The 23,036-nt window shown below is 42.2% G+C and overlaps 3 protein-coding genes and 1 long non-coding RNA gene across 9 annotated transcripts in view; 2 read left to right on the top strand and 2 right to left on the bottom strand.

Moving 5' to 3' along the window:
* cpsf1 (cleavage and polyadenylation specific factor 1) overlaps positions 1–23,036 on the bottom strand; it is an 81,380-nt gene that overhangs the window by 17,450 nt on the left and 40,894 nt on the right. The window contains exon 1 of one of the 4 annotated variants that reach the window (XM_048993192.1): positions 22,906–22,909. The exons of the other annotated variants lie outside the window; for them this stretch is intronic. The gene's annotated coding sequence lies outside the window, so the exon portion shown is untranslated. Of the gene's footprint in view, positions 1–22,905; positions 22,910–23,036 lie in introns of those variants that run through there. 4 annotated transcript variants of the gene reach the window in all.
* On the bottom strand, positions 1,028–8,948 carry parp10 (poly(ADP-ribose) polymerase family member 10). 2 transcript variants are annotated; one of them, XM_048993196.1, is made up of 11 exons: positions 8,853–8,948; positions 8,208–8,383; positions 7,848–8,084; positions 7,472–7,702; positions 6,317–7,317; positions 5,953–6,165; positions 5,258–5,363; positions 3,975–4,922; positions 3,628–3,761; positions 2,895–3,069; positions 1,028–2,199 (listed from the first exon to the last, which is right to left on the bottom strand). In XM_048993196.1, the coding sequence occupies exons 2-11, from the start codon at positions 8,380–8,382 to the stop codon at positions 1,901–1,903; spliced, it is 3,519 nt and encodes a 1,172-aa protein (XP_048849153.1). In that variant the 5' UTR covers position 8,383; positions 8,853–8,948; the 3' UTR covers positions 1,028–1,900. The 2 variants fall into 2 exon arrangements, with proteins under 2 accessions (XP_048849153.1, XP_048849154.1); XM_048993197.1 differs by having other exon boundaries at positions 3,975–4,871.
* On the top strand, positions 8,966–11,148 carry LOC125718916 (uncharacterized). The gene is made up of 2 exons (XR_007384978.1): positions 8,966–9,236; positions 9,814–11,148. It is a non-coding gene; the product is annotated as an uncharacterized LOC125718916 (long non-coding RNA).
* On the top strand, positions 15,734–18,435 carry LOC125718904 (serine/threonine-protein kinase PLK3-like). 2 transcript variants are annotated; one of them, XM_048993207.1, is made up of 10 exons: positions 15,734–15,963; positions 16,043–16,138; positions 16,232–16,348; positions 16,439–16,568; positions 16,742–16,820; positions 16,923–17,018; positions 17,212–17,410; positions 17,516–17,660; positions 17,753–17,773; positions 17,810–18,435. In XM_048993207.1, the coding sequence occupies exons 1-10, from the start codon at positions 15,862–15,864 to the stop codon at positions 17,881–17,883; spliced, it is 1,059 nt and encodes a 352-aa protein (XP_048849164.1). In that variant the 5' UTR covers positions 15,734–15,861; the 3' UTR covers positions 17,884–18,435. The 2 variants fall into 2 exon arrangements, with proteins under 2 accessions (XP_048849164.1, XP_048849163.1); XM_048993206.1 differs by having other exon boundaries at positions 15,735–15,963; positions 17,753–18,435.

The raw sequence follows: 23,036 nt of genomic DNA, 5'->3' as shown, positions 1-23,036 counted from the left end.
GAGATTGAGGGGGGACATGATCCAGGTATATAAGATTCTAACAGGTTTGGATGCTGTTCAACCAAATAGTTACTTCAGCATTAGTTTAAATACACGAACTCGTGGCCATAGGTGGAAATTAGCGGGAGAACATTTCAAGCTGGATTTAAGGAAGCACTTCTTTACGCAGCGTGTAGTCAGAGTATGGAATAGCCTTCCTGATAATGTAGTGCAAGCTGAATCCTTGGGTTCCTTTAAATCAGAGCTAGATAAGATTTTAACGACTCTGAGCTATTAGTTTAGTTCTCCCCAAGCGAGCTTGATGGGCCGAATGGCCTCCTCTCGTTTGTATAGTTCTTATGTTCTTATGTTCTTATTTTCAAATATTAATTCATATAAATTATTCAATGAATTCCACATTGTCCTATATCTGTATTTGGTTGTAGAGAATTTATCTCTGACTGTATATTCACAAAAGAGAGCACTGTACAATTTAGTGCTAAATGTTGAGTCTATTCCAGACTGCTAGTGTACCATGGGCCACACACACACACACGCATAAAATGGGCAATTTAGCAACACCAGTTCCCCCCACTGTATATTCTACTACTACTGGAGGAATCAGACAACCTGAAGTAACCTTTGCAATCGTGAGGAGAACAAACAAGCCACACTCAGAAGCAGCACTGGAACCCTGGAAATGAGAGGTTGCATATTTCATTCCTCTCCCTGTAGCCCTACATAGCTTACTGAATGCATCTCATAGCTAATTGACAATGTTTCTTAATATATATTCAAACGTAGAACAAATAACAATGGAGAATACGGAAAACAGAATTCAACTGAGGATACGCATGTCAATCAGCTGATCTCTCACTCCACATATAAATGCTTATTGAATAATGCCATTCATAAAAAAAATATAAGGATACCGAAAAGCACTTAGTTTGCTTGGTTACCGCCAATTTGCAAACTTAAATGCCGCTAGGCATTAAATAATGTAAATCAAAGATTTTAAAACTGAAACAGATGATTTCACAAAGGTGGGTTGTGTGTATATTTTTTATTTGAATAAAGAGTACTCAAAAACCACAAAATCTAAATTTTCCATTCATTGTTACACCCAAGTGTGTTGAAAGAAAATCGGCAGTCAGAGACAGAGGAAGCCGTATTCTCAACAATTACACAGTGGACAGAATCAAGTAAACACATAAAAAAAAAATGTTAATATTAGCAGTCATCCATGCATGCGATCATCTTGTAAGTGCATGTCCTGGTCAAGGTTCAGAAAGGATCACAAATCCTATCCCAAGAAACACAGGGCAGAAGGCTGGGCTACGTCCTGGATCAAATATAAACCTTTACATAAAAGAAAGAAGTTCTATTGCCGGTCTTGATTAAATATAAGATGCATACTGGAGGACATCTGTAATGTGGTAGATCCAAGACAACTAATTCAGCACTTATCAATTCAAAGGAGGCTTTCACAGTAACATCAAACAGAATGAAAATACAGTATCCTAAGACAACTGATATACATGTGTGTGCTCCATCCAGTACCTGCAACTTTCATACAGCTTTAAAATAACACTTGTTTATTTATGGGAATTAATCTATACAGTATGTACAGAAAAAACAGAACGCATGTTTCCAAGGAGGAGATAGACTGCTTGCACCAAGAACATGTGATTATGGAGAGAAATGCTGATTTGTGAAAAATGTGTTTAAACTTGGCATAATATTCCAGAATTTGATTTTGAACTAATTCCCGAACGACCAAATTCAAAAAAGGAAAAGTTCCTTCCAGTATCCTCCTATGAGTAAACGAACACACTTTATTTCTGTATGTCTCCCTCTCCTATTTCTGAAGGAATTATGTTGTTGGGAGTTGGATCATGGTGATGTTGCCGTAATGAATCTTTCACCCGTGGATTTTCTGGCATGTGATAAGGTACTCTGGATAGGCTTGGGTGTCATTGAAGATGACAAATATTGTGGGAGAGTCCACACGGTCCACCACACTGTGGTATCTAAGGGGCATCTCCGAGCCTTCTTTCAGAGGAGTGGTCTTCATGTCATGGTTCCCCTTGGTGAAGTCCCCTGTCAGCACTTTGGTCACAAACACAAACTTGTGGCCATCAGCGTTGGGGGGTGAGTACTGATCCTGGACGGAGACGGCCGAATTTACCGCAAAGTAAACCCCCTGGCCGTACACAGTAGCTGTAGGTGTAGAGCAATGGGACATGAAATGTTAAAACAGTGTGCTAACCTGAAACTAGCAGGTGAGGTCAGGTTGGGGAGCACATGACACCACATGACACAACACCTCTGGATCCCAGTTGGCGCCCCCCCCTCCCCCCAGACTGACGCAAGATCTGGTCCCACCCTCTGGAGGTGCCCATCTATCTGCTGCAGCCCGGTGTTACGTGGGCGTGCCCTTGGCCTGGTCCAGCCTCTCAGGTCCCCAGCTCTGAGGATCCTGCGAGCTGGACCACCCTCAGAGAACGCACCACAATTAATGAACAATTAAACTATTATTATCTGTTACATCCACCTTTTAACCGTTTATCCAGTATAGGGTCACACAGGGCGGGCAGGACTTAAGTCGGGCTTAAGTCAGGGACACCCTGGGAGAAATGGCAGTTCATCACAAGACAGACACCAGGAGAAACACAGAGGCTCCAATACGCCTAACTGCACATCTTTTGAGTGCAGGAGGAAACACCTGCAACATGTGGAGAGAAAGCAAACCAAACACACACACAAGCAGGTGGGATTTGAAACTACAACATTCAAGGTCTAGGGCTTCAGCAGGTCCTACAGTCACCATGCTGCCCCGTCTCCGTTACAGAATCAAAAGAGTTTCGTTTTCTTTTTAAACGTGCGCTGCTGTTCAATATAGGTCTCTTCCTCACCATTTTTTCCTGAGAAGCTTCTGTTGAACCCATGAATGCAGATCTCCTTCACACTCATTTCCCCTGTTCCATGGTAGAGTGTTCTCTCTATCACGGGTTCAGTGGAGCTCGCCAGAACGCTGGTCTTTTTCAACTTGTACTGGCTGAGTAGGAGATTATTTGTAATCTTTTCCACCTGTGAAGCAAAACACAATGTCCATATTTTCTTGATAATATGCAAAAACCAGTGATATTATTCAGTAAAATTGATTTTCTACATTACTTGCACTTTTATGGGCTGCGAGGGTCAAGAGAGATACGAGTCTCTGCAGGCTGGAGTAGTAGGTGGGTGTATCGATAGGTGATGCATGTCATAGAGCAGTGGCACCAAAAGCTTATTTCTATTGGCCAAAAATGCTGTCAATGATTGGATTAACAAATATCTACAATTAAATGCCAGCTTCATATTTGTTCATGTAGCATAAGACCTGTCCTACTATTTACACTTTCAGAAAGAATGTGTGCGGTTCCACCCACTTCTCCCCTCTTGCTATCGACACACCTATCTTTTGACACGCCCACAAACCTTTCAAGGCACATTTTAGACACCCCCACAAACCTTGACACACCCACTTTTCTACACGCCCAAAAACCATTTGAGACACCCAGGTCTCAACACACCCAGTGCTCCAGCCTGTAGAGACCTAAACTTATCCATACATTTTCTCTAAACAGCATGCAAATAAATCCTCACCTTTATGATTTTGATCTTGTTGTGGTATTCCCTGATGGTTTCATAAAAGTTTTTGACAACGTCGGAGAATTCATTGGAGTTCTCATGAACTCTGGATGCTTCAGACATATTTGACAGAAGACTGTACTCTTCCTCTGAGCAAAAAATGAATGTATACATAGACAAATGTGAAAATGGCACCCAAGGTTAATACTTTTTAATGTCATAACACATAAATTAACTAAACATGAATGAAAAACAAAGAAATTCATAAATACTAAAAACATATCTACAAACAAATCAACAAATCATATTTACTGTAATTACATAAAGCTCTTCATTAATATTTTCCTTGCCAGCAGTTTTACCTGGTATAGTCATATCTCCTGATGTGAGGAGTTTTCTTCTGATTGGAACCGATTTTCCTGAGGCAATGCTATATTCATGCATTGTCTCAAAATTTATCATGTAAGGCCGATTATCAAATATGATATCGATCGTCTTTAGCTTCATTTGCCAGGAATTCTCTATGAAAATATTGGCGTTGCCAGGGTACGGTACAGACTGTGACTTGGCATCATGCCACACCCACTGCACAGTGCGCAAAATTTCGGAGTCTGATGACGTGTTTGAAATCCACTTCAACAGCTGCTTCAGCTCTGAAGTTGCACTCTGAACATATTCCCTGAATCCCGAGATCATGGCAGTAGTCCCTTGAATATGGATGTCAACTGCATGCTTTCTTCTAAGGACGTCTATACATTTCGTCTGATGTTCACACAGCTTCTTAAAGCACTTGTCCTCGACTTTTTCCTTGCACTGCCGTACGTCAACCTTCTTCCCAAGGGCAATGTCTACCCTAATAAGATCATGACCGTAACGTGCAAACACCAAAATCTCAGCATTATTCGCTGCCATAATGGCATCCTGAAGGGACATGTAGATAGCTCTCTCCAGTTGGAAATCTGCAGTGGGACCCTGTTCCCTCCTGGAAAGTTCTAAGACCTTTTGCAGTTCGTCATCTTCAGCTTCTGCCTGTCTAGCGCCGTTTTCCATTGAGAGTTGTATAGCCAGACAGAGTTTAGCATCCTCCTCAAGGTCATGGTAACTATCCAGAGAAAGTTGGGCAGTATGGCCCAACACTGTCTCATCATCTCCTCCTGTTGTGGTCTGCAACATGTCTTCTACACTTACGTCATCTTCTGCCTGGTCTTCAGTATTTGTGGTAGGGTTACATTCCTCTGCGCTGTTCTGATCTGTGGCACCTGAATCCATATGGATAATGGAGACAAGCTTTTTAGCCTCTTCTATAATACCTAAACAAGGATATTAAACAGAATTTGCTTTAGACCAGTGCTTGCCAACCCGGTCCTCTGAAGAGGAGTCCATGTTTTTGATACCAGTAGCTGGGAGAGAGCATGGACTGTCTGTGGGTGCTGAGGATCGGGTTGGGAAAAACTTTAGACAGTAAAATACCTTAAAATATATTAATCGGGGTAAAATGCATCACCTTCCAAATAATTGCTTTTCTAGCAAGTGAAAAAATAGAAAACTTGCGTAAAAGAAAACCCGCTAACATTCACATTTTAATTAATATTTAAAGACAATAATTCTGAGTCATCTGGGCTTATACATGTAAATATTGACAAACCTCCTTCAGCAGCATTAATGCCATTAACAGGAACATCAGCCTGATTTCTGGAATTTCTATGAAAGTTTTGTTGTGACATCATTTTCCATGCGGATTCCAAGATGTCCTGCAGTAGATCAAACAGCAGGTTAAAATCAAATCAAATCACTCTGTCACGTCACTTGTATCCAGTACACAAATACGATTCACGTGAGCGAAATGCTTGTGTGCAAAGCCTCTCAAAGCAGCCGCAGTATAACACGAATTAACACTCAAAATACAAGTATAAATATAGAAAACATGAAACATGCAAAAGTGTATGCGGTTGTGCAGTAAGAATGCACAATTATTTAATGTGCAGAAGTGCATCATATGCAATGTGTGCTCTTATGACATTGTAGAACTATTTTCACAAGGTACAAAATCCATCCACATATTTTCTATATACACTTGCTCCATAGGGCTTTAGGAAACCCAACATAAAATACAAAATAGAATAAATATATAAACAAGCAAATCCTTAAAGTATGCTCTTGCTTTCAGATCACCAAGCTACATAAAGTGCAGTAAATCATGCAGTATTAGCAACTAATGGCTATAAGCACCAGTACTGCCTATATGGATCCATAGGTGTAACCTCTCTTGTTACTCATGCCACAGGTAAGAAACTATAGTTCATAAGCAGTTGCTGAAATTAGAAGGAGCTCCGAGTTCACCTCATTTTCCAAGGGCTCCCAGTGAACCTTGTCCAAACTGATGTGGACCTCAAATTTCTGCTCCATTTCCTTCAGGATTTCAACTCCTTCCCCATGGACCAGGAAGCGAGCCACTCCAGGCTGGTTTAGCGTGATAGTCTTGGTCTGAATAGAGGTCATGATGCTACGCAGGAGATCTTCTGCTGCCTGGCAGGCCATGCAGTTCCCGTGTATCTGAGAAGCGAAACCGGATGCTGTAACTTCAAGAAATGTGGAGCAATTTGAAGTAGAACTGTAAAAACACATTTTGCTTTAACATGCAGCTTCAAACCCACACATTACAATATCATAATGTAATAGCAAAATCAAAGCAAAATATACATACTCTAAATCCAGAGACATCCTTTGATTCCAAGGGTAAGATTGAGACCTGGTCCATGTCAGCGAGAATCTGGTCATAGTAGGTTTGAATGTATCGTAGCCTACCGGGCTCCATAGTGATTATAACCTCCGTCTGAATCGACGTATTGAGAAACTCGAAAATTTTACTCCTTTTCTCATCCTCCATGCCTTTGACTGTCAAAACGTCAATTTTCTCACCTTTTTCGGGAATCGTCACTGAACAGAGCTCTAGGGAATTCATGAACGTCGGCCACTCCTTCGAGTACAACATGCACTCGATGTCGGAAGAGACCGCTACGCTAAATTCAAAAACGGAAGACTTTATAATGTCACAAGCTTCCTCCACCATACTCAGAGACAATGCCAAGACCATCACCGTGCAGTCTGTCACACTGTATATGCATGCTAGGCCCTGTTGTCTTAGATTTTTCAGAATTGTATCCTTGACTTCTTCTCTTGAGAGAAACATTGCCTTTGTCTTTTCAAGAGTCACATAGGCCTGAGCAAAGCCAGTGAAAAACTCCAGAATTTGGCTCTTCAGCCGCTCGGTTCCCAGCTTGCTTGGCCCAGAAATTTCCACTACATTGTCCACAATGTTAATCACATAATCATGATGTGAGTTTTGGAGGTCTTTGAGGTAGTTGCTTGTTTTAAATAGGCTGAGTTTCAGTGGGTCAGGGAGTGTAATACCAGAGAAGAACATATCAGCTACAGTATCCTTTGCTATCTCCTCAACCACTCCTTGTTCAGGAATAGGCATGTCGGTATGTGTATCTGTGACAGGACTGGTCTGGGTTTGTTTTTCTATATCATTTTCTGCAGGCCCAAGACTGTCACTTTGTGCCAAGTCAAGAACCGTGTTTTGTGTTTGCGTGAGACTGAGAGTCAGTGGAAGATCTTCTGTCTGTAGAAAATCAAAGTAAGGCTGAATCTTCAAGTCCCGCTCTTCCAGTTTGTGGGATTTCCCAAGGACCCGTTCCACACCTGACAAAAAGTACTTTTTAATTAATATCTATAGAGAAGAACAGCTTATAGTTATACTGTATCAACATAATATTTATCTGTATATCAGGATTTCAATCATATTTCTCATTAATTAAGCACTATGACACATTGTACCCTACAGCCAATATCTTACCGTTTAAGTCTTGAAAGGACAGTTTGGCCATCCCATCTTGTATCATGACAACTTCCTTCACTTCTGTCTCACCACCACGCTTGCTTTCAAAATAAAGCTTGAGAAGATCATCTGAGACACTGGGAGCCAGGTTTTGCACCAAAATGGAGTCTGTCTGATCTACTTGTTCGGGATGAATGGTGGCACCATCCAAAGTCTTCATTTTAATCTTCACAAAAACATTTTGAAAATCTGCCCAAATATATATGCAGGGCAAAAAATTAATTCTATTGGCAAATATAATTCACCAGCAACAATTTGTTTGTTTTTTCTATTATTACAACTGCATAATTGTATATATAAACACACACACACACACACATATATATAAACAAACCTTGTGGATTTTGGAAGGTAATGAGCGCCAGGTCTCCTTTGGGAGAACGGATTACGGTGTATTCATTGGAGTCTACGTCTGTCATATTTTCCACATACAACTGCACCATTTCAAGGCTGGTACAAGGCTTTATCCCGCGGAGTAGTAATCTTTTGGGGTCATGCGGCGCTTTCTTCCCCACAAAGAGTGTATTATTCTGCACAGTATGGCTTCCTTTAGCCAAAACCCTTTCAGCGGCTGCGAACAGATATATCCATATATGTAAAACGACGTTTAAGCAGTTTGTGCTGTGAAATACTTATAAAGTACAAGAATATGGCATGTGACTTGACATGAAACATCTGCTACATGTATATTTACCTTCTGATTCTTCAAACACGAGGACAGCGCAACTGCCATTCTTTTGGAGAGAAACAAGCGGTCCTCCTCCTGACCGTCTTTTATTTTCGAAGTACAAAGTCAAAAACTCGTCCGTAAAGTTTTCAGGAATCCCGGACACCTCCAAAGTCCGGTTTTCCAAGGTGATGTCAGACATACTAAAACGAAAGAGAAAGAAAAGAACAATCAGTTGACTGTAGATCCGCAAACATTATTTTAAATAAACAATATTCTCTTTACGGTGGTTAAATACACTAATTCCGTCATTTTTGTTTGGTTGAAGCAAAACATCTTAAGTTCTACCTCACGCAGCGCCACCCTAACCGGACTATTTAATACTTCCGAAATTGCCCAGTGCCATATACTGTATCATCAATAACACACGACTATTTATGTTAACTACAATAACATTATTAAAAGTCACAAAACCCTAACCACACTGCTAGTCAAGTCTGAAAAGTCACGAAAAGAAAAGTGAAACCGATCGTTACAGGCAGCCAAAAACGATATTATTATTAGTGCAAGACTTATTAATTGAGCTGACGAGCAGATATAAATATGATCTTAGGAAACACAGACAATGAATAGCAAGGAAATTTGTCATGATGTTGCAGGTTTTATTTTTACCCGAATTAATGCTGGATCGTGAAATCCGACATGTCAGTCCCCCTGGCTGCCTTTACACGGAAACGGTTGCTGCGCTTACTTCCCGATCCTACGCAGCTGCGCACAAGCAGGGGGAGGATGAGGAGTAAATGAAATGCGACACAGACGGGGTGCGATGCCTCATGACCGTAAAAGTAAATCATGATGTAAATATTTATTACCTCTGCACAAATTTAAACATTCGCAGCTATGGGCTTTAACGTGTACGTATTTGTTAACCTGATTTTGTGTGTGCGCAGTGTTGCATTTATTACACTGTCATAGCTAAAATGTAATAGCAGAATATCATGTTCTGTTGTTGCTTCTAAGAATATACTGCATTTTCTCTGCATTTGTCCGTCCCAGGTGAAGTTTTACGCCGTTAATGTGTCTGTGCGACTGAGTCCATTGCTAAGAAGGGAGATTACCTTAGAACTTACATACTACTGTTTAGAGGCGGGTGGTCCATAGAGATAAAGAGCAAGTACCTTCTCTGTTTTTGAGATTAATTTACGAAATAACCCATTTGCAAAATCTTACTTTAAAACACATTTTCTGTCAGCCAAGAACAGTTGTAATATTATTAAACGTATTGCAATGTTGGAAACTGTGACACCTAGAGGCCAGAATGATTGAGCAGGTTGTCTAAAGGGGTGGTGCTGAGAGCCAGGGATAGTTAAAGCTGAGTTACGTCAAATCAACCCCTACCCACCACCTGGGGTTATTTGGGCATAAGGCCTGCTAATACAGTTATAGCTCCATCGTGAATCAACAATCAGAATGATCTCCAAGCTTTATCTTCATATGTTTTTCTCATAGCATCATAGCAATGCACATGCATATACAGCGACAGGCCGAAACATTATGACCAACCCCCATATGACTTTCTCACTTCTCTGTACTAATCCATTGCTGGTATCTTGCTGGGTTCTGTCTCTCAAAGGAACAGTGGGGATTGGTGACCAAAAACACACTGGAAAGGGGTAAGATGTGGAAAATCGTGGTATAGTGAGTTCTGGGCATACTTGGCCCATGGCAGAAACTGGGTCCAGTCTGACTGATTGTTAGTCGAGTATGGTTGCAGAAATCCATCTGTCTCCTGATTCAGTCTCTCAGACTGAGCATTCGTCTAGGGGTGATATCCTGAGGAGAAGCTGAAGGAGAATCTCTTGGAATCAGCAACTCTATCTGTAACTGGATCATGGACTTTCTGACCACCAGACCCCAGCATTTTAGTTCAGGCCATAACTGCTCTACCACTATCAGTGACAATGATGAGTCTGACTACAGGGAAGAGGTAAAGCACCTAGCTGTATGGTGCGCTGACAATAACCTGCTCCTGAATACCAGCAAAACCAAGGAGCTCATTGTGGACTTCAGGAAGGAGAAGGGAGACACCCATGACCCCATCCACTTTGTTAGGTTGAAGAAACTGTTATTAATCATTTTGTTATCATTCCTGTATGATTAGCTATGAGTGTAAATATGTATATACATTATTTTGTTGTCTTCTATCCACATGCTCTAGATTATATTAATAATAGTATTTAGCTTGCACGTACCCTGAGTATGTGCTCAACAGCTGTACACTTAGGTAAAAAACTTTTCTTGTTCTCACCTCCCTATTCTGCATGACTCTTGCACCTCCCACTGACTATAAATAAAGGAGCCAAGGGGAACCACCCTTTGTAACACATTCTGCTGTAGGTTGCATTGCAGAGAGTACCCTTGCAAGTAAAAACTATAAAGTGTGTTGTCTCAATAAAAGGTGGAGTTGGGGTGGAAACGCCGGGCGCTTTCCCCAACACACATCAATGGCTTGACTGTTGAACGGGTTTCCAGCTTCAAATTCCTGGGGACCCACATCTCAGAGAACCTGTCCTGGTCAACCAACATCTCCACCTGGTCAAGAAGGCACATCAGCGCCTCTTCTTTTTGAGGACGCTGAAGAAGAACCACGTATCTGCTGACATACTGTGTAACTTCTACCGCTGTGCGATAGAGAGCATCCTGACCAACTATGTTACAGTCTGGTATGGAAATTGGTCTGTTGCTGACTGCAAGGCACTGCAGCGGGTGGTGAAAACCACCCAACGCATTATAGGAACTCCACTTCCTGCCATTGAGGATGTCCACAAGAAGAGATGTCTACGACGGGCACACAGCATTCTTAGGGACTCCTCTCATCCTGCTAACAATCTCTCCCAGCTCCTCCCCTCTACAATGATTAAGAATGGTGTTATCTAAGGTAGGCTTCTAAATAAAGTGGGTGAACTTACGCAAAGGATCCTGAAAAATACCTGATGTAAGTGACGTTTTTACAATGTCAAGAACCCAGTCACTGTACAGCAAGAATGTTTGCTTGAACACAGCAGTTGGGAGTGGATCAAAGGAATATGTTGAGAATTTGAACTGCGTGACAGCATTGTTAAAACAATCTATGTCTATCACTCCAGGTGGAATGGTGGTTCTGAGGCTAGGGATCTGTGCCAGCAATCGGAAGGTTGCTGGTTTGAATCCCGTGAATGCCTGGAGTGACTCTTCTCTGTTGGGCCCTTGAGCAAAGCCCTTAACTTATACTTGCTGTGTCCTCGGTATGTAGTTAATCTACATTCAGTTCTCTAAGCAGGTCCTCCAACTTATAGGGAAAATTTGGCGGATGGTGGCAGGACTGCCACTCCAGCCGCTGGAGAAAAACTCACACTGTTCCATTCAGACTAGTGTGGTGCTGAGGTATCGCTTGCCACGTGGCTGCACTCAGACTCTCATTCCTGTGGTGGTTTGTTGTGTGGTGGATGCAGCAAGGTACTATAATTAGCACATGCCCATTACCTCTCTGTTGCTCCAAATCTGCATATTGCTGCATCAGACCTAGTCTCAGAGATGTTTGTTTCATGCCCCCCTTGTGACAATGCAGTAGTGGCAGCCACATCTAAGTGGAAACACCTAGCAAACTCCCCATTTAACCCTGGGTTCCATGTGAGGTACCGCTGAGTGGTTGCATGAAACTTATCGAGCATACAAACCAGTGTCTCTTGTCTAGCCCTGATCTACCCTGCCTGCCCATTTTGCTCCATTCCCATCCTGATCTCTTCTTCCTTGAACTTCCCCTTCAGGCCTGCCCCAAGTCTGGAGTGCTCTCTGTTGGACTGACCTCACCAATTCATGACCATCCCCGCAACATAACCCCGACTTCGGATCTGCCTGTCGATTTCCTGTCCATTTGCTTGTTCCTAACCACCACAGCTTCTGAACAGATCTGCCTAAATGCCAAAATATCTAAAGTTTGGGACCATTTCAAACAAAAGAAAAGTGAAAGTACCGTACAGTGTGTCCATTGTTAAACCGAATTAGCTTACCACAATAGCACAACGGCAATGATTCAACATCTCAACAGAAAGCACCGAGTCTATGCATCCACTCCACATAGCGGAACCAGTATATAAAGTAAGTGCGAACGCTTCATTCACATTCGGGGCTAAAACAGACCTGCGATAGAAACATATTTATGGCTGTTTGTGTGAATAAAAAAGTATAACGAGATTCAGCCCAAGGAGCCCCTATTTTCCTCAATAAAAACACTGATAACACAACAGCAGCGAAAATGATGCTGTCGTAGTTAATTAACATGGAGCTGGAGCCTGTCTATACACAAACAGCAAAGAGCAAAAAGACGGTTCCGTTACAGAGATGGTGAACTCAGGTGGAGTGACGGAAAATAACAGCAGTGCTTGTAATCGCTACTAAACCTTTACTGGTAAAGAGCTGGCGAGAGTCCTTAATCAAACCAGCTGTTCGACAATGGAGGAATAAAACCCGCTGTTTGACAGGTGAATAAAAGTTATGTTTTCAGCTGCTGCCATCAACCGCTATTTGTCCATCATAGCAGCAAAGCTACAATAAAGCTATACAAGTTAAAACGGAAGCTGATTGTCTGCAGATAAACTGTAAGCTTAGTTTGACACAGTATTTAAATTTGGCAACTTGCAGCAGACTGACAGCAGCCGTCACACTTTGTCGCAATGATACCTGCAGCATGCAGGGGTGAGTCTAAAGGGGAGCATGGGGTGTACTCAACTAGATCTATTTCAAGGCTTTAGTAATATTCTACAGACTTAGATTAATATGAATAATATTACATAATCATAATAATATAAATAATATATTATAAATATAACATAAATATTACCCCCCCTCCCCCAACAGCCTTGGGCCAGTGAAACTTTGAGACGCTGAATTATCCTACTGCCACATATGCTCCTTTAAAGGCTCACACACACACTCACTCATTCTCTAACACACTTAACACACATCTCACTCACATTCACTTACACACACATGAACATAGCATTCCTATCTCATCCAGGAGATACAATCCTGTCAGAACCTTTTTTATGCCTCCGATAAATGCACAAGAACACAGAGAGTAAAGGGCCTTTTAATTTATGCCTTAGTAAGATATATGTATATCTTTTTCAGTAATTTTATTTGACATTTTATTTTTTGCATTTAAAAAAGTGCTTTCTTTTAAAAAGCAAAACAAATATGTACATAATGCACTAAAAGGGTTTAGTTCTTTTGTCAGTTGTTGTATGGAGTTTAATCATTAAAAATGTTCCTAAAACGGAAACCCAAGAGTTATTAATTTTAAGAATAGTTACTGCTGCTCTTTCATAAGACAAAAGTATTTCTTATCCGATTAATCGATGGAATAATCGATAGAATACTCATTTTACTAAAATAATAACAGTTTCCTGTATTTCCCTTTTAATGAGGTAGTTTGTCTGCAATTTCTCTCTGGTTTGGGAAGATGTCGAAATCATGAAGAAGATACAACACAGACATGTGGTGGGCATCTCACATAGTTCTGAAGACCAGCACTATGTGTACATCTTCATGGAACTGTGTCATAGGCAGGTGAGCCCAGTTGTATCTGACCTATGCAGACAGTCTGTTAAGGCTAAGACTCAGTGTTGACTCAGGCTGCCCTTTTCTCTGCCTGCTCAGACACTGAAGGAGATCTTAAAAATGTTTGAAAGTCCTGCTGTATGCAGTAGTGATATGTTGGTAATGTTTAGCGTAGTAGCTATTCTTCATCTTGTTATGTTGCGCTTAGGTAGCCGCTTACGTTGATAGATTCTGGAATGCGGTGACGTTAACACTGGAACGCTACATTGGCCAAATACGGCGTCACGATGGTGCTGTTGGCAACGTCAAGAATTTCCTCGATCACTAAGAGTATAAAAGCGACTGTAATTGAGGCTCACTGTCCATTTTGTGCTTTCCCTGGTTTAGTTTTTCATCCTTGCTTCCTTCAAAATCATATCATGGGTGGTCAAGGAGGGACTCTGAGGAGACCTGAAGTGCCCAAGATTTTGAATGACCCCAAAACAAGAGAGTACAGGAGACAATGTTTAGGACAGGAATGCTCTGCAAATATATTGCAGTAGAGCAGTGATAGCAGAAGTTCCTCCATTATAAATATGTTTACATGTTTTTTAGGGTACATTTGGACAATGTTATAAAATGACAGACCTGGACGGCACTGAGACCTATGCTGTCAAAGTTATTCCCCTAAAGTATGACCAAAAGCAAAGGGTATGCGCTATAGATTGTGCTTAATGTTAGCCCTTGACTTGAGCCCTTCAGTGTCCACCTGGGTGGTCTTTGGCTGCCTTCCAGCCACGACAGGAGGGTGGCAATGTCCGGATCCTCTCGCTGGAATTTCCTTAGGTCAGAACCGTCCTGGGATAAGGTATAGATCCATTCTTGATCTGGGTTGGTCGTGGACAGTGCTGACGGACATGGGCTCGTGCCCTGCCCCACTGTTTGCATCCTTGGCATATCATATGGAGTGGGCTTTGATCAGGGGAACCTGGGGGACAATGCACACGCCTTGGATTTTCAGTATTAATTTCTCTCTAACAATTATTATTTGATACATTGTATCCATATTATATGCCTTTGGGACAAAGCACTATGTATTACATTAAAGGTATGTTAATAAAGACTTAATTAATAAAGAAATGGTATGTTTTTCAGTTCTCCATACAGCCTGCGTGCCCTTTTTTCAGCTCAGAGCAATGGCCCCTTAAAATTCCTGTGTACGTCCCTGGTTCCCTGTAATCCACTGATCAAAGCACACTTCCGTAGATGTGCCTGTCATGTCTAGTTTTAAAGTAATTAACCCATTCATGTATTGTCCCATTGCACATTATACGGATACATTCGAACATTCAAAAATTAATTAAACTTCGTACGTAAGGCAATCTGGGAAACAAAGAGGTGTGCAACAGTCGCTATGAGCCCAAAATGCTAAACCACCATGTCATTGCAGCTGAAAGGACCTATGATGTTAGCTATTAACACGATTTTGCAGAAATCACGAAATGGTTTGAAGCGCAAAAATAATCGTTGAAATTTATTATTTAATCGAAATGATCTGTGTCGCTGTCGGGCAAGAACATTATTACGCCGAACGGCTTCGAAGCGTTAAGAAAGACTAGATGTCCATCGAAGTTAGCAAGTCAGAATATTGTAGCGTCAAACTAAAGTTTAAAAGTTTACCTATTTATACAGGTATTATATGATATGGCTGTTAGCTAGCGGGCTGTACTGTAGATAAACCGTCCATTTCCGAAAGTCGACGTTTCAACGACAACGGTCGAAATGAGAAAGTAGGAAATGTTATGAAAGCATTTATTGGCCGCTGTGCTTAAACATAAAATGTTTCCTGTGTCATTGATACGTAATATTCCCTCCGTACAGTGAGCTATGTATGCAGTACTGACATGCAATCTTCAGCGTGGTAGTTAGGTATAGTTGCTATGTTGATAGATTCTAGAATGCGGTGACGTTGCCCCTGCCAAATACGACGTCACGAATTGCCTCGACCACTAAGAGTATAAAAGCGACTGTAACTGAGGCTCACTGTTCATTTTGTGCTTTCCCTGGTTTAGTTCTTCATCGTTGCTTCCTTCAAAATCGTATCATGGGTAGTCAAATAGGGACTCTGAGGAGACCTGTAGTGCCCAAGATTTTGAATGACCCTAGAACCTCAAAGTGGTACAGCAGAGAAGAACGTTTAGGAGAAGTATGCACTACAAATATATTGCAGCAGAGCAGTGATAGCAGAAGTTCCTCCATTATAAATATGTTTACATGTTTTTTAGGGTGCATTTGGACAATGTTTTAAAATGACAGACATGGACAGCGGTGAGACCTATGCTGTGAAAGTTATTCCACTAAAGTATGGCCAAAAGCAATGGGTATGTGCTATAAATTGTGTTCAGTGTCAGTCCTCTAGATTGTTTAACCATGTTTCCCTTTTACTTAATGAAGCAGTTTGACATTTTTCACAGGCATGCAAAGAAGCTGAAATTTTAAAGAAGATGCAACACAAACATGTGGTGGGCATCTCACACAGTTTTGAGGATGAGACAAACATGTATATCTTTATGGAACTATGTCGTAAGGAGGTGAGTGCAGTTGTATTGGACCTTCACAGACAGTTTGCTAAGGCTAAGACTCAGTGTTGATTCAGGCCGCCCTTTGTTCTCCTTGCCCAGACATTAATGAGCATCAAAAATGCTCGTGGGACTCTGACCACCCCCGAAGTCCGTTATTATATGCGGCAGCTGATTTTGGGGTTGAAGTACATCCACGAACAAGGTTATGTCCACAGAGACATCAAATTAGGTATGTGTGCATGCACACATGCTTTGCTTAATCTTCGGTTAATATTGCATTTCACATAGCATTGTCAGTGAAGTTCATATTGAATTCTGCTGTTAATTTTGCAACCGGGTAAAAGTGTATTATTATGTGAAGTACTTGAGTATATACCTAATGCAAATCCATTCATCTTTCAGCGAATTTGTTCATAAATGAGAACATGGAGATAAAAATTGGAGATTTTGGATTGGCAACCAAGCAGGACCCAAGGGATATGTAGGTGCTTTTTCTAGATTTTCTGGCAGAAGTTTCAGATTGCTTATGTAGGAAACTAAATCACATGTGTGCTTTAACATTTCACATTTCTGTGTATTGTAGACAACTCTGTGGGACATTCAATTATATTGCTCCAGAAGTGTGGAGAAGGCAGGGACACGGGCCAGAGTCTGATGTTTGGGCAATGGGCTGTGTCATGTACGTATACCTTCTCAAGCAGCCTCACAGTCAAAGATCACCATGGCAGTTAAAATCTGTGTAGGGCTTTACAGTAACATATATTTACATACATAAATATGAGAAAGAATAACATCTGAAATGTGCATCAGTGCAGGATTTTATATCATATGTGAATGAAACTTAAACGCCTTTGCTATCTTTCTCAATATAGGTACCAGCTTCTGGTTGGCGAATTGCCATTTGATTTCAGTGATATAAGCAAATTAGTTGCTTCTATCTGGGGATTGTTGTTCACTTTGCCAAGGAAAGTCCCAAAATCAGCCAGGAGACTCCTTAAAAAAATCTTTCAAGTGAATCCACAGGATCGACCAACTCTGGATCAGATTCTCCAGGATAAATTCTTCACTGAGGTTAGCACACTTGCAAACTTTTGGGACATGGATGACTTGCTGGTCACTGATATTTATCCCTCCAATAGAATTGTTTTACTTAACCATCTTAAACCATCACCCTAGGGCTTCACTCCTGAGGAACTTCCTGCCAGTAGCTGTTATTCAGTGCCACAGCTAGAAGAAATACACCATATTCAACCAGTTAGCCGTGTCAGGAGGTTCTTCAGGAGGTTGACCCAGTGCTTCATTCAGAGGAACCGATCCAGAGGTAAGCTCCCTTAATGTACACCCTGGCAGTAGAGGGTCTCTTTGTTCCTCAGTGCCAGACCCTTGATCTGGCATCTACATACTTTCTTGCAGTTGAGTCGCCATATGTGGAGCACAACAGGGTTCAGGTTGCCCAGCCCGCGGAGACACCCAGCATCAGACAGGTGGAACGCAGGCCGCTGATCATACCGCTAAAGGAAGAGCCAGCAAAGTCTCCCTGCTAATTTTCTTTAATTAAAGAAAAGATATACTATACACTGGGTCAACAACAAGGGGCAGCATGGTGGTGCAGTGGTTAGCACTGTTGCCTCACACCTGTGGGACCCGGGTTCGAGTCTCTAATGTCGTCTATTCTATGAACTGACATTGGCCTACTCGTCACCACAGCCTCCACAAAGACCTCAACATCCTCCTCTGTGTTGGACATTGTCTCATCTCTCAGTGGGTTTCTGCTCAGTGTGTCAGCCACGGTTAGTTGCTTGCCTGGCAGATGCACGGCCTTCACATTGAAACGCATGAGGCACATCAACAGACGCTGGCACCTAAGTGGTGCTTTGTGTACACTGTAAAAAAAAGACATTTTTTTTCAGAATTTTAGACTGTTTTTGTTAAGAAGTAAAATCGGTATACTCAAATTGCAGTATATGTTTGCTATCTTATGTTGTGATAACTATGAGGTAGTGTATTTGTTGCCACTGAGGGGCGCTGGTGCCACTATCAGTGAGATTTTTTTTATTATTACTTGTGTGCGCTGATTTAATAAAAGGAAGAAGCGCTCTCTGACTCCGTCCTTTTTCCTTCGAGTTTATCGCTGTTGGTGCTGCAATTATTCAACAGTTTTATATCAATCAATTTGACTGTAATTCACATTTTTTTCCTGTTATGTTAAATGACAGAAAAGTTTTATTAAAACTACATTGCATAAACGTATATTTACGCACAGTTTGTAAAATAACAGAGAGATCCCTTCAGTGAAACTGGACAATTTCTTTTCTGTATTTTTACAGAAATTAGACTTATGGTGACATGTTTTATCTGTAAAATTTAAATGTTTTTACTGTACCAACATGTACTGGTGTTTTATTAAAGCGCAACAGCACTTTTTTTTGTTAATTTTCTTTCATTAACTTTAATTTTGCATTCAGTGTGTATAAAATCTACATTGGTTAACCGTTCTAAAACCTGTTGCACATTTCATTCTTAAACATATATCCAAAGTCAAAGTCAGTTTTATTTGTCAATTCCTTCAAATGTACTTGACATACAAAGGAATCGAAATTACGTTTCACACTGTCCCATGCGTAGACATTGACAACAATAAGTGCAGATGCACACAAAAACCGTTCTACACAATAAGGTAATATTAAGTCAAAAAAAAAAAAAAAGTGCAAGTAGGCTTAAGGCATTATACTTGTGGTCAGGATGGGTGGTGGAGCACTTGCCCGCTTGAGTTTGCGTAGGAAGTAGAGGCGCTGTTGTGCTTTCTTGGCCAGTGATGCTGTGTTGGTAGTCCAGGAGAGGTCCTCACTGATGTGCACCCCCAGGAACTTGGTGCTGCTCACGCTCGCGACAGCGGAGCCGTCGATGGTCAATGGGTGGTAACAGGTGTGGCCTCTCTGGAAGTTGACAATAACCTCCTTGGTCTTGCTAACATTTAGCAGGAGGTTGTTGTCTCTGCACCACGTGGTCAGGAGCTCAACCTCTTTCCTGTAGTGGGTCTCTTCGCCCTGGATGGTGAGCCCCACCAGCGTTGTGTCGTCTGCAAACTGCACAAGGTGGTTGGAGCTGTAGGTTGGTGTGCAGTCATGTGTCAGCAGGGTGAAGAGCAGCGGGCTGAACACACAGCCTTGTGGAGCCCCCGTGCTCAGGGTGATGCTGTTTGAGACATTGTTGCCCACACGCACCGCTTGAGGCCTCTGGCTGAGGAAATCCAGCAGCCAGTTGCAGAGGGAGGTGCTGAGGCCCAGTCTGTCCAGTTTGCAGATGAGTTGTTGTGGTATTATGGTGTTGAATGCTGAACTGAAGTCTATGAACAGCATTCTCACGTATGAGTCTTTCTTATCCAGGTGAGTTAAGGCTGGGTGGAGAGCAGAGCAGATTGCATCCTCTGTGGATCGTTTCGCTCTGTATGCGAACTGGTATGGGTCCAGGGTGGTATGCAGGGTGGATTTGATGTGTGACATGACTAGTCGTTCAAAGCACTTCATGATGATGGGTGTCAGTGCCACAGGGCGGTAGTCATTGAAGCAGGCTGGGGATGATTTCTTTGGCACAGGTATGATGGTGGCAGTCTTGCAGCATGATGGGACAATGGCTTGCGTCAGGGAGGTGTTAAAGATGTCTGTGAAGACATCCTTCAGCTCCTCTGCGCAGTCTTTCAGCACACTACCAGGGATGTTATCTGGACCCGCTGCTTTCCGGGCGTTGATGGCAGAGAGTGTCCTCTTCACGCTGGCAGCAGACAGGCACAGAGGCTGGTCGTGTGGAGGTGGTGGTGTTTTCTGTGGGCGTGTGTTGTTCTGTGCTTCAAATCGTGCAAAGAAGCTGTTCAGGTTGTTGAGCAGAGTGGTGTCGCTCTCACAGCTACGCGCTGCAGGCTTGTAGTCTGTAGTAGCCTGGATGTCTCGCCATAGGTTCTGTGCGTCCTTGCTATCATTGAAGTGGGAGGTTATCTTGTGTGTGTAGTCCTGTTTCGCTTTCCTGATGCCACGGGTGAGGTTGGCATCCGCTGTTCTCAGGCCTGCTTCATCCCCAGCTCTGAAGGCCTTGTCTCTGGCCTTCAGCAGCCTGTGGACATCTCCTGTCAGCCATGGCTTCCGGTTGGCTCGAGTTGTGATGCTTTTCATTTGTGTAACATCATCAATGCATTTGGTGATGTATGAGCTCACAGTGTCTGTGTACTCCTCAATGTCTATGATGTTATTTCCCAATCTGTTGACCCAAAACAGTCTTGAAGAGCAGAGGTGGCCTCCTGTGGCCACACCCTTACCTCTTTCATAGCGGGTGTGATGACTTTCACTCTCTGTCTGTATGCTGGCATTAGTATAACAGTGAGGTGATCAGAGGTGCCGATGTGGGGGAGGGGGGTGGCTTTGTATGCTCCTTTTTCCTGTGTGTAGACCAGGTCCAATATTTTGTCTCCCCGTGTTGGAAAATGAACATGCTGATGAAACTTTGGGAGAACAGTTTTAAGATCAGCATGATTGAAATCTCCTGCTAGGATGATGAAACCGTCTGGGTGTGCCATTTGTTGCTCACTGATGGCCTGATACAGTTCGTTCAGCGCCGCATTTCTATCGCTGTTGTTGCTAGATGAAGGTATATAAGTAGCGACCAACAGGATCGACCTTATCTCCCTAGGCAAGTAGAAAGGGCGACACTTCACGATCATGAACTCCGCCAGTGATGAGCAGTGTTTGCGTACTACGGCGGCATCTCGACACCACTCGTCACAGATGTAAACACAGACCCCGCCACCTCGGGTCTTGCCTCCGTCTACGAGAGCCCTGTCGGCTCTGTAGCATGCTAGCTGCTCCAGTTGTATGGCCGAGTCCGGAATGTTGTCATTAAGCCATGTCTCAGTGAAAACTAGCACACAACAGTCACTTACTTTGCGATTCGCTGATCTCAGAAGTCGTATGTTATCCATTTTATTGTCCAGAGATCGTACGTTGGCCAAGAGGATCGATGGTATGGCTGGGCGAGTTGGCTTAGCCTGGAGCCTGACTCGGACATCTCCGCGCGTGCCCCGCTTCCTTGTCCAAGCGCACCGCCTTCGACGCCTCCTTGTCCGTGGAGGGGTAGCAGGCGAGTCCGGTGAGTTGCTAGGCCAGCTAGCAGGCTGTCGACGTTCATGTTCAAAACTTGGCAGATCTTGCTTCTCCGAATGTGTAAGAGAGCCTGTCGACTGTACACATATTCCGACGTGGACTGACGAAAAACTCCAGCACAATTTTACTGTGTTGTTGTATATATATTAAATGGTTTGTGTAGAGTTAAGGTTACAAACATTACAAAAAATAATTCAAAATTAGATAATATTGGGAATGTACGAGTCACCGAATTGGTATTTAGTGTAATTATATTATTAAATAAAAATAAAAATAATACGTGTCATGACCCGGCTCGTCGGCTCCTCATGTGTGCCACGCCCCCTCATTATCCACGCGTGCTTCCCTGATCGTCTCCAGCTTTGTCCATTTACTTTGATTGGTCCTGTCTTATTTAAGTCCTGGTCTCCCCTGTTGCCGTTGTCTGTCATTGATGTTCGTCTACGACCGATGTTTCCTGTCCGTAGATCCCCCAATAAATCCCTGGTTTCCCTGCTTCCCCTGCTTCTGCCTGATCTCCTGCTTCTCTGCCCGTCGCCCTGTTCCTGCGCCTCACCCGCTATCGCCGATCGTGACAGTACGAGTCACCGAATTGGTATTTAGTGTAATTATATTATTAAATAATTACTCATCAAAAGCAGATTGTCATAGCTCAGTTTACAGCGTGTTCATCTTAACATGAACAATCAGGAGCGTTTATATTAGACTTAAAGAGATTTATAACTCCTACATTCGCAAAAGGTCTATACTGTGATGGACTAGACACTTCCGGTCGCAACTGGTTTCAAACTTGTGCGCATACGCAGAGGTCAGTGGAAGGCTCTATTGATCTGTTTAAAGAAATAAAAGGTTTGCAGATCAGAACTGATGGGATCATCTGAGAATTGATACAAGAAAGCGCTACGAAGTCAGAGAAGGACTAAGACGCATATTAAGTTATGTATATTTAGACTTTTTAAAATATATGCTTTGTTTGACAGTGTTGCCACCAGGCGCATTTCGCGTATGCACCGATTGCAAACGAACAGACCGTTGGAAGTCATAGAAGTTTTAGATTTGAATGGATTAGATAATTCGCCAAATAATAATATTATAATTAATATTATATTAAGACTATTGTAGACATAGCTAATGTTAAACATGTTATAATTAGCTAACGTGAAATACTAGCATATCATTTATAATATTAACATAAACATCTAACGTTATGTAAATATTTTTATTTAAGAAAGTGCCTACCATTACCCTGTTACGAAAAATATATTCATAGTTGCTAATTATGCATTACAAAATGGTGATTTCTGCATTTGGTTTCTAATTTCGATTCCCCCCCAGATACTCAGATTCCATCAGATACCATATTGACCGTCTTGTCTGAAGTTCAATGTAATGAGCAACTGTTCCTTCAACATTTTGAGATGTCAAGTTTGCAGCATTCAAGTGCCATTTTTGTGACAGTGCATTTACATCCTTAAAAAGATACGTAAATCACCAAATTAACCCAGAAAGGGGCTTCAAGGTGGAGAAAGGAGCAAAAAGACAAGCTG

The sequence above is a fragment of the Brienomyrus brachyistius genome, chromosome 23 (genome assembly GCF_023856365.1).
Source record: "Brienomyrus brachyistius isolate T26 chromosome 23, BBRACH_0.4, whole genome shotgun sequence".
NCBI classification, from domain to species: domain Eukaryota; kingdom Metazoa; phylum Chordata; class Actinopteri; order Osteoglossiformes; family Mormyridae; genus Brienomyrus; species Brienomyrus brachyistius.
The sequence above is the reverse complement of the archived record's forward strand: the minus strand, read 5'-3'. Positions and strand labels throughout refer to the sequence as shown.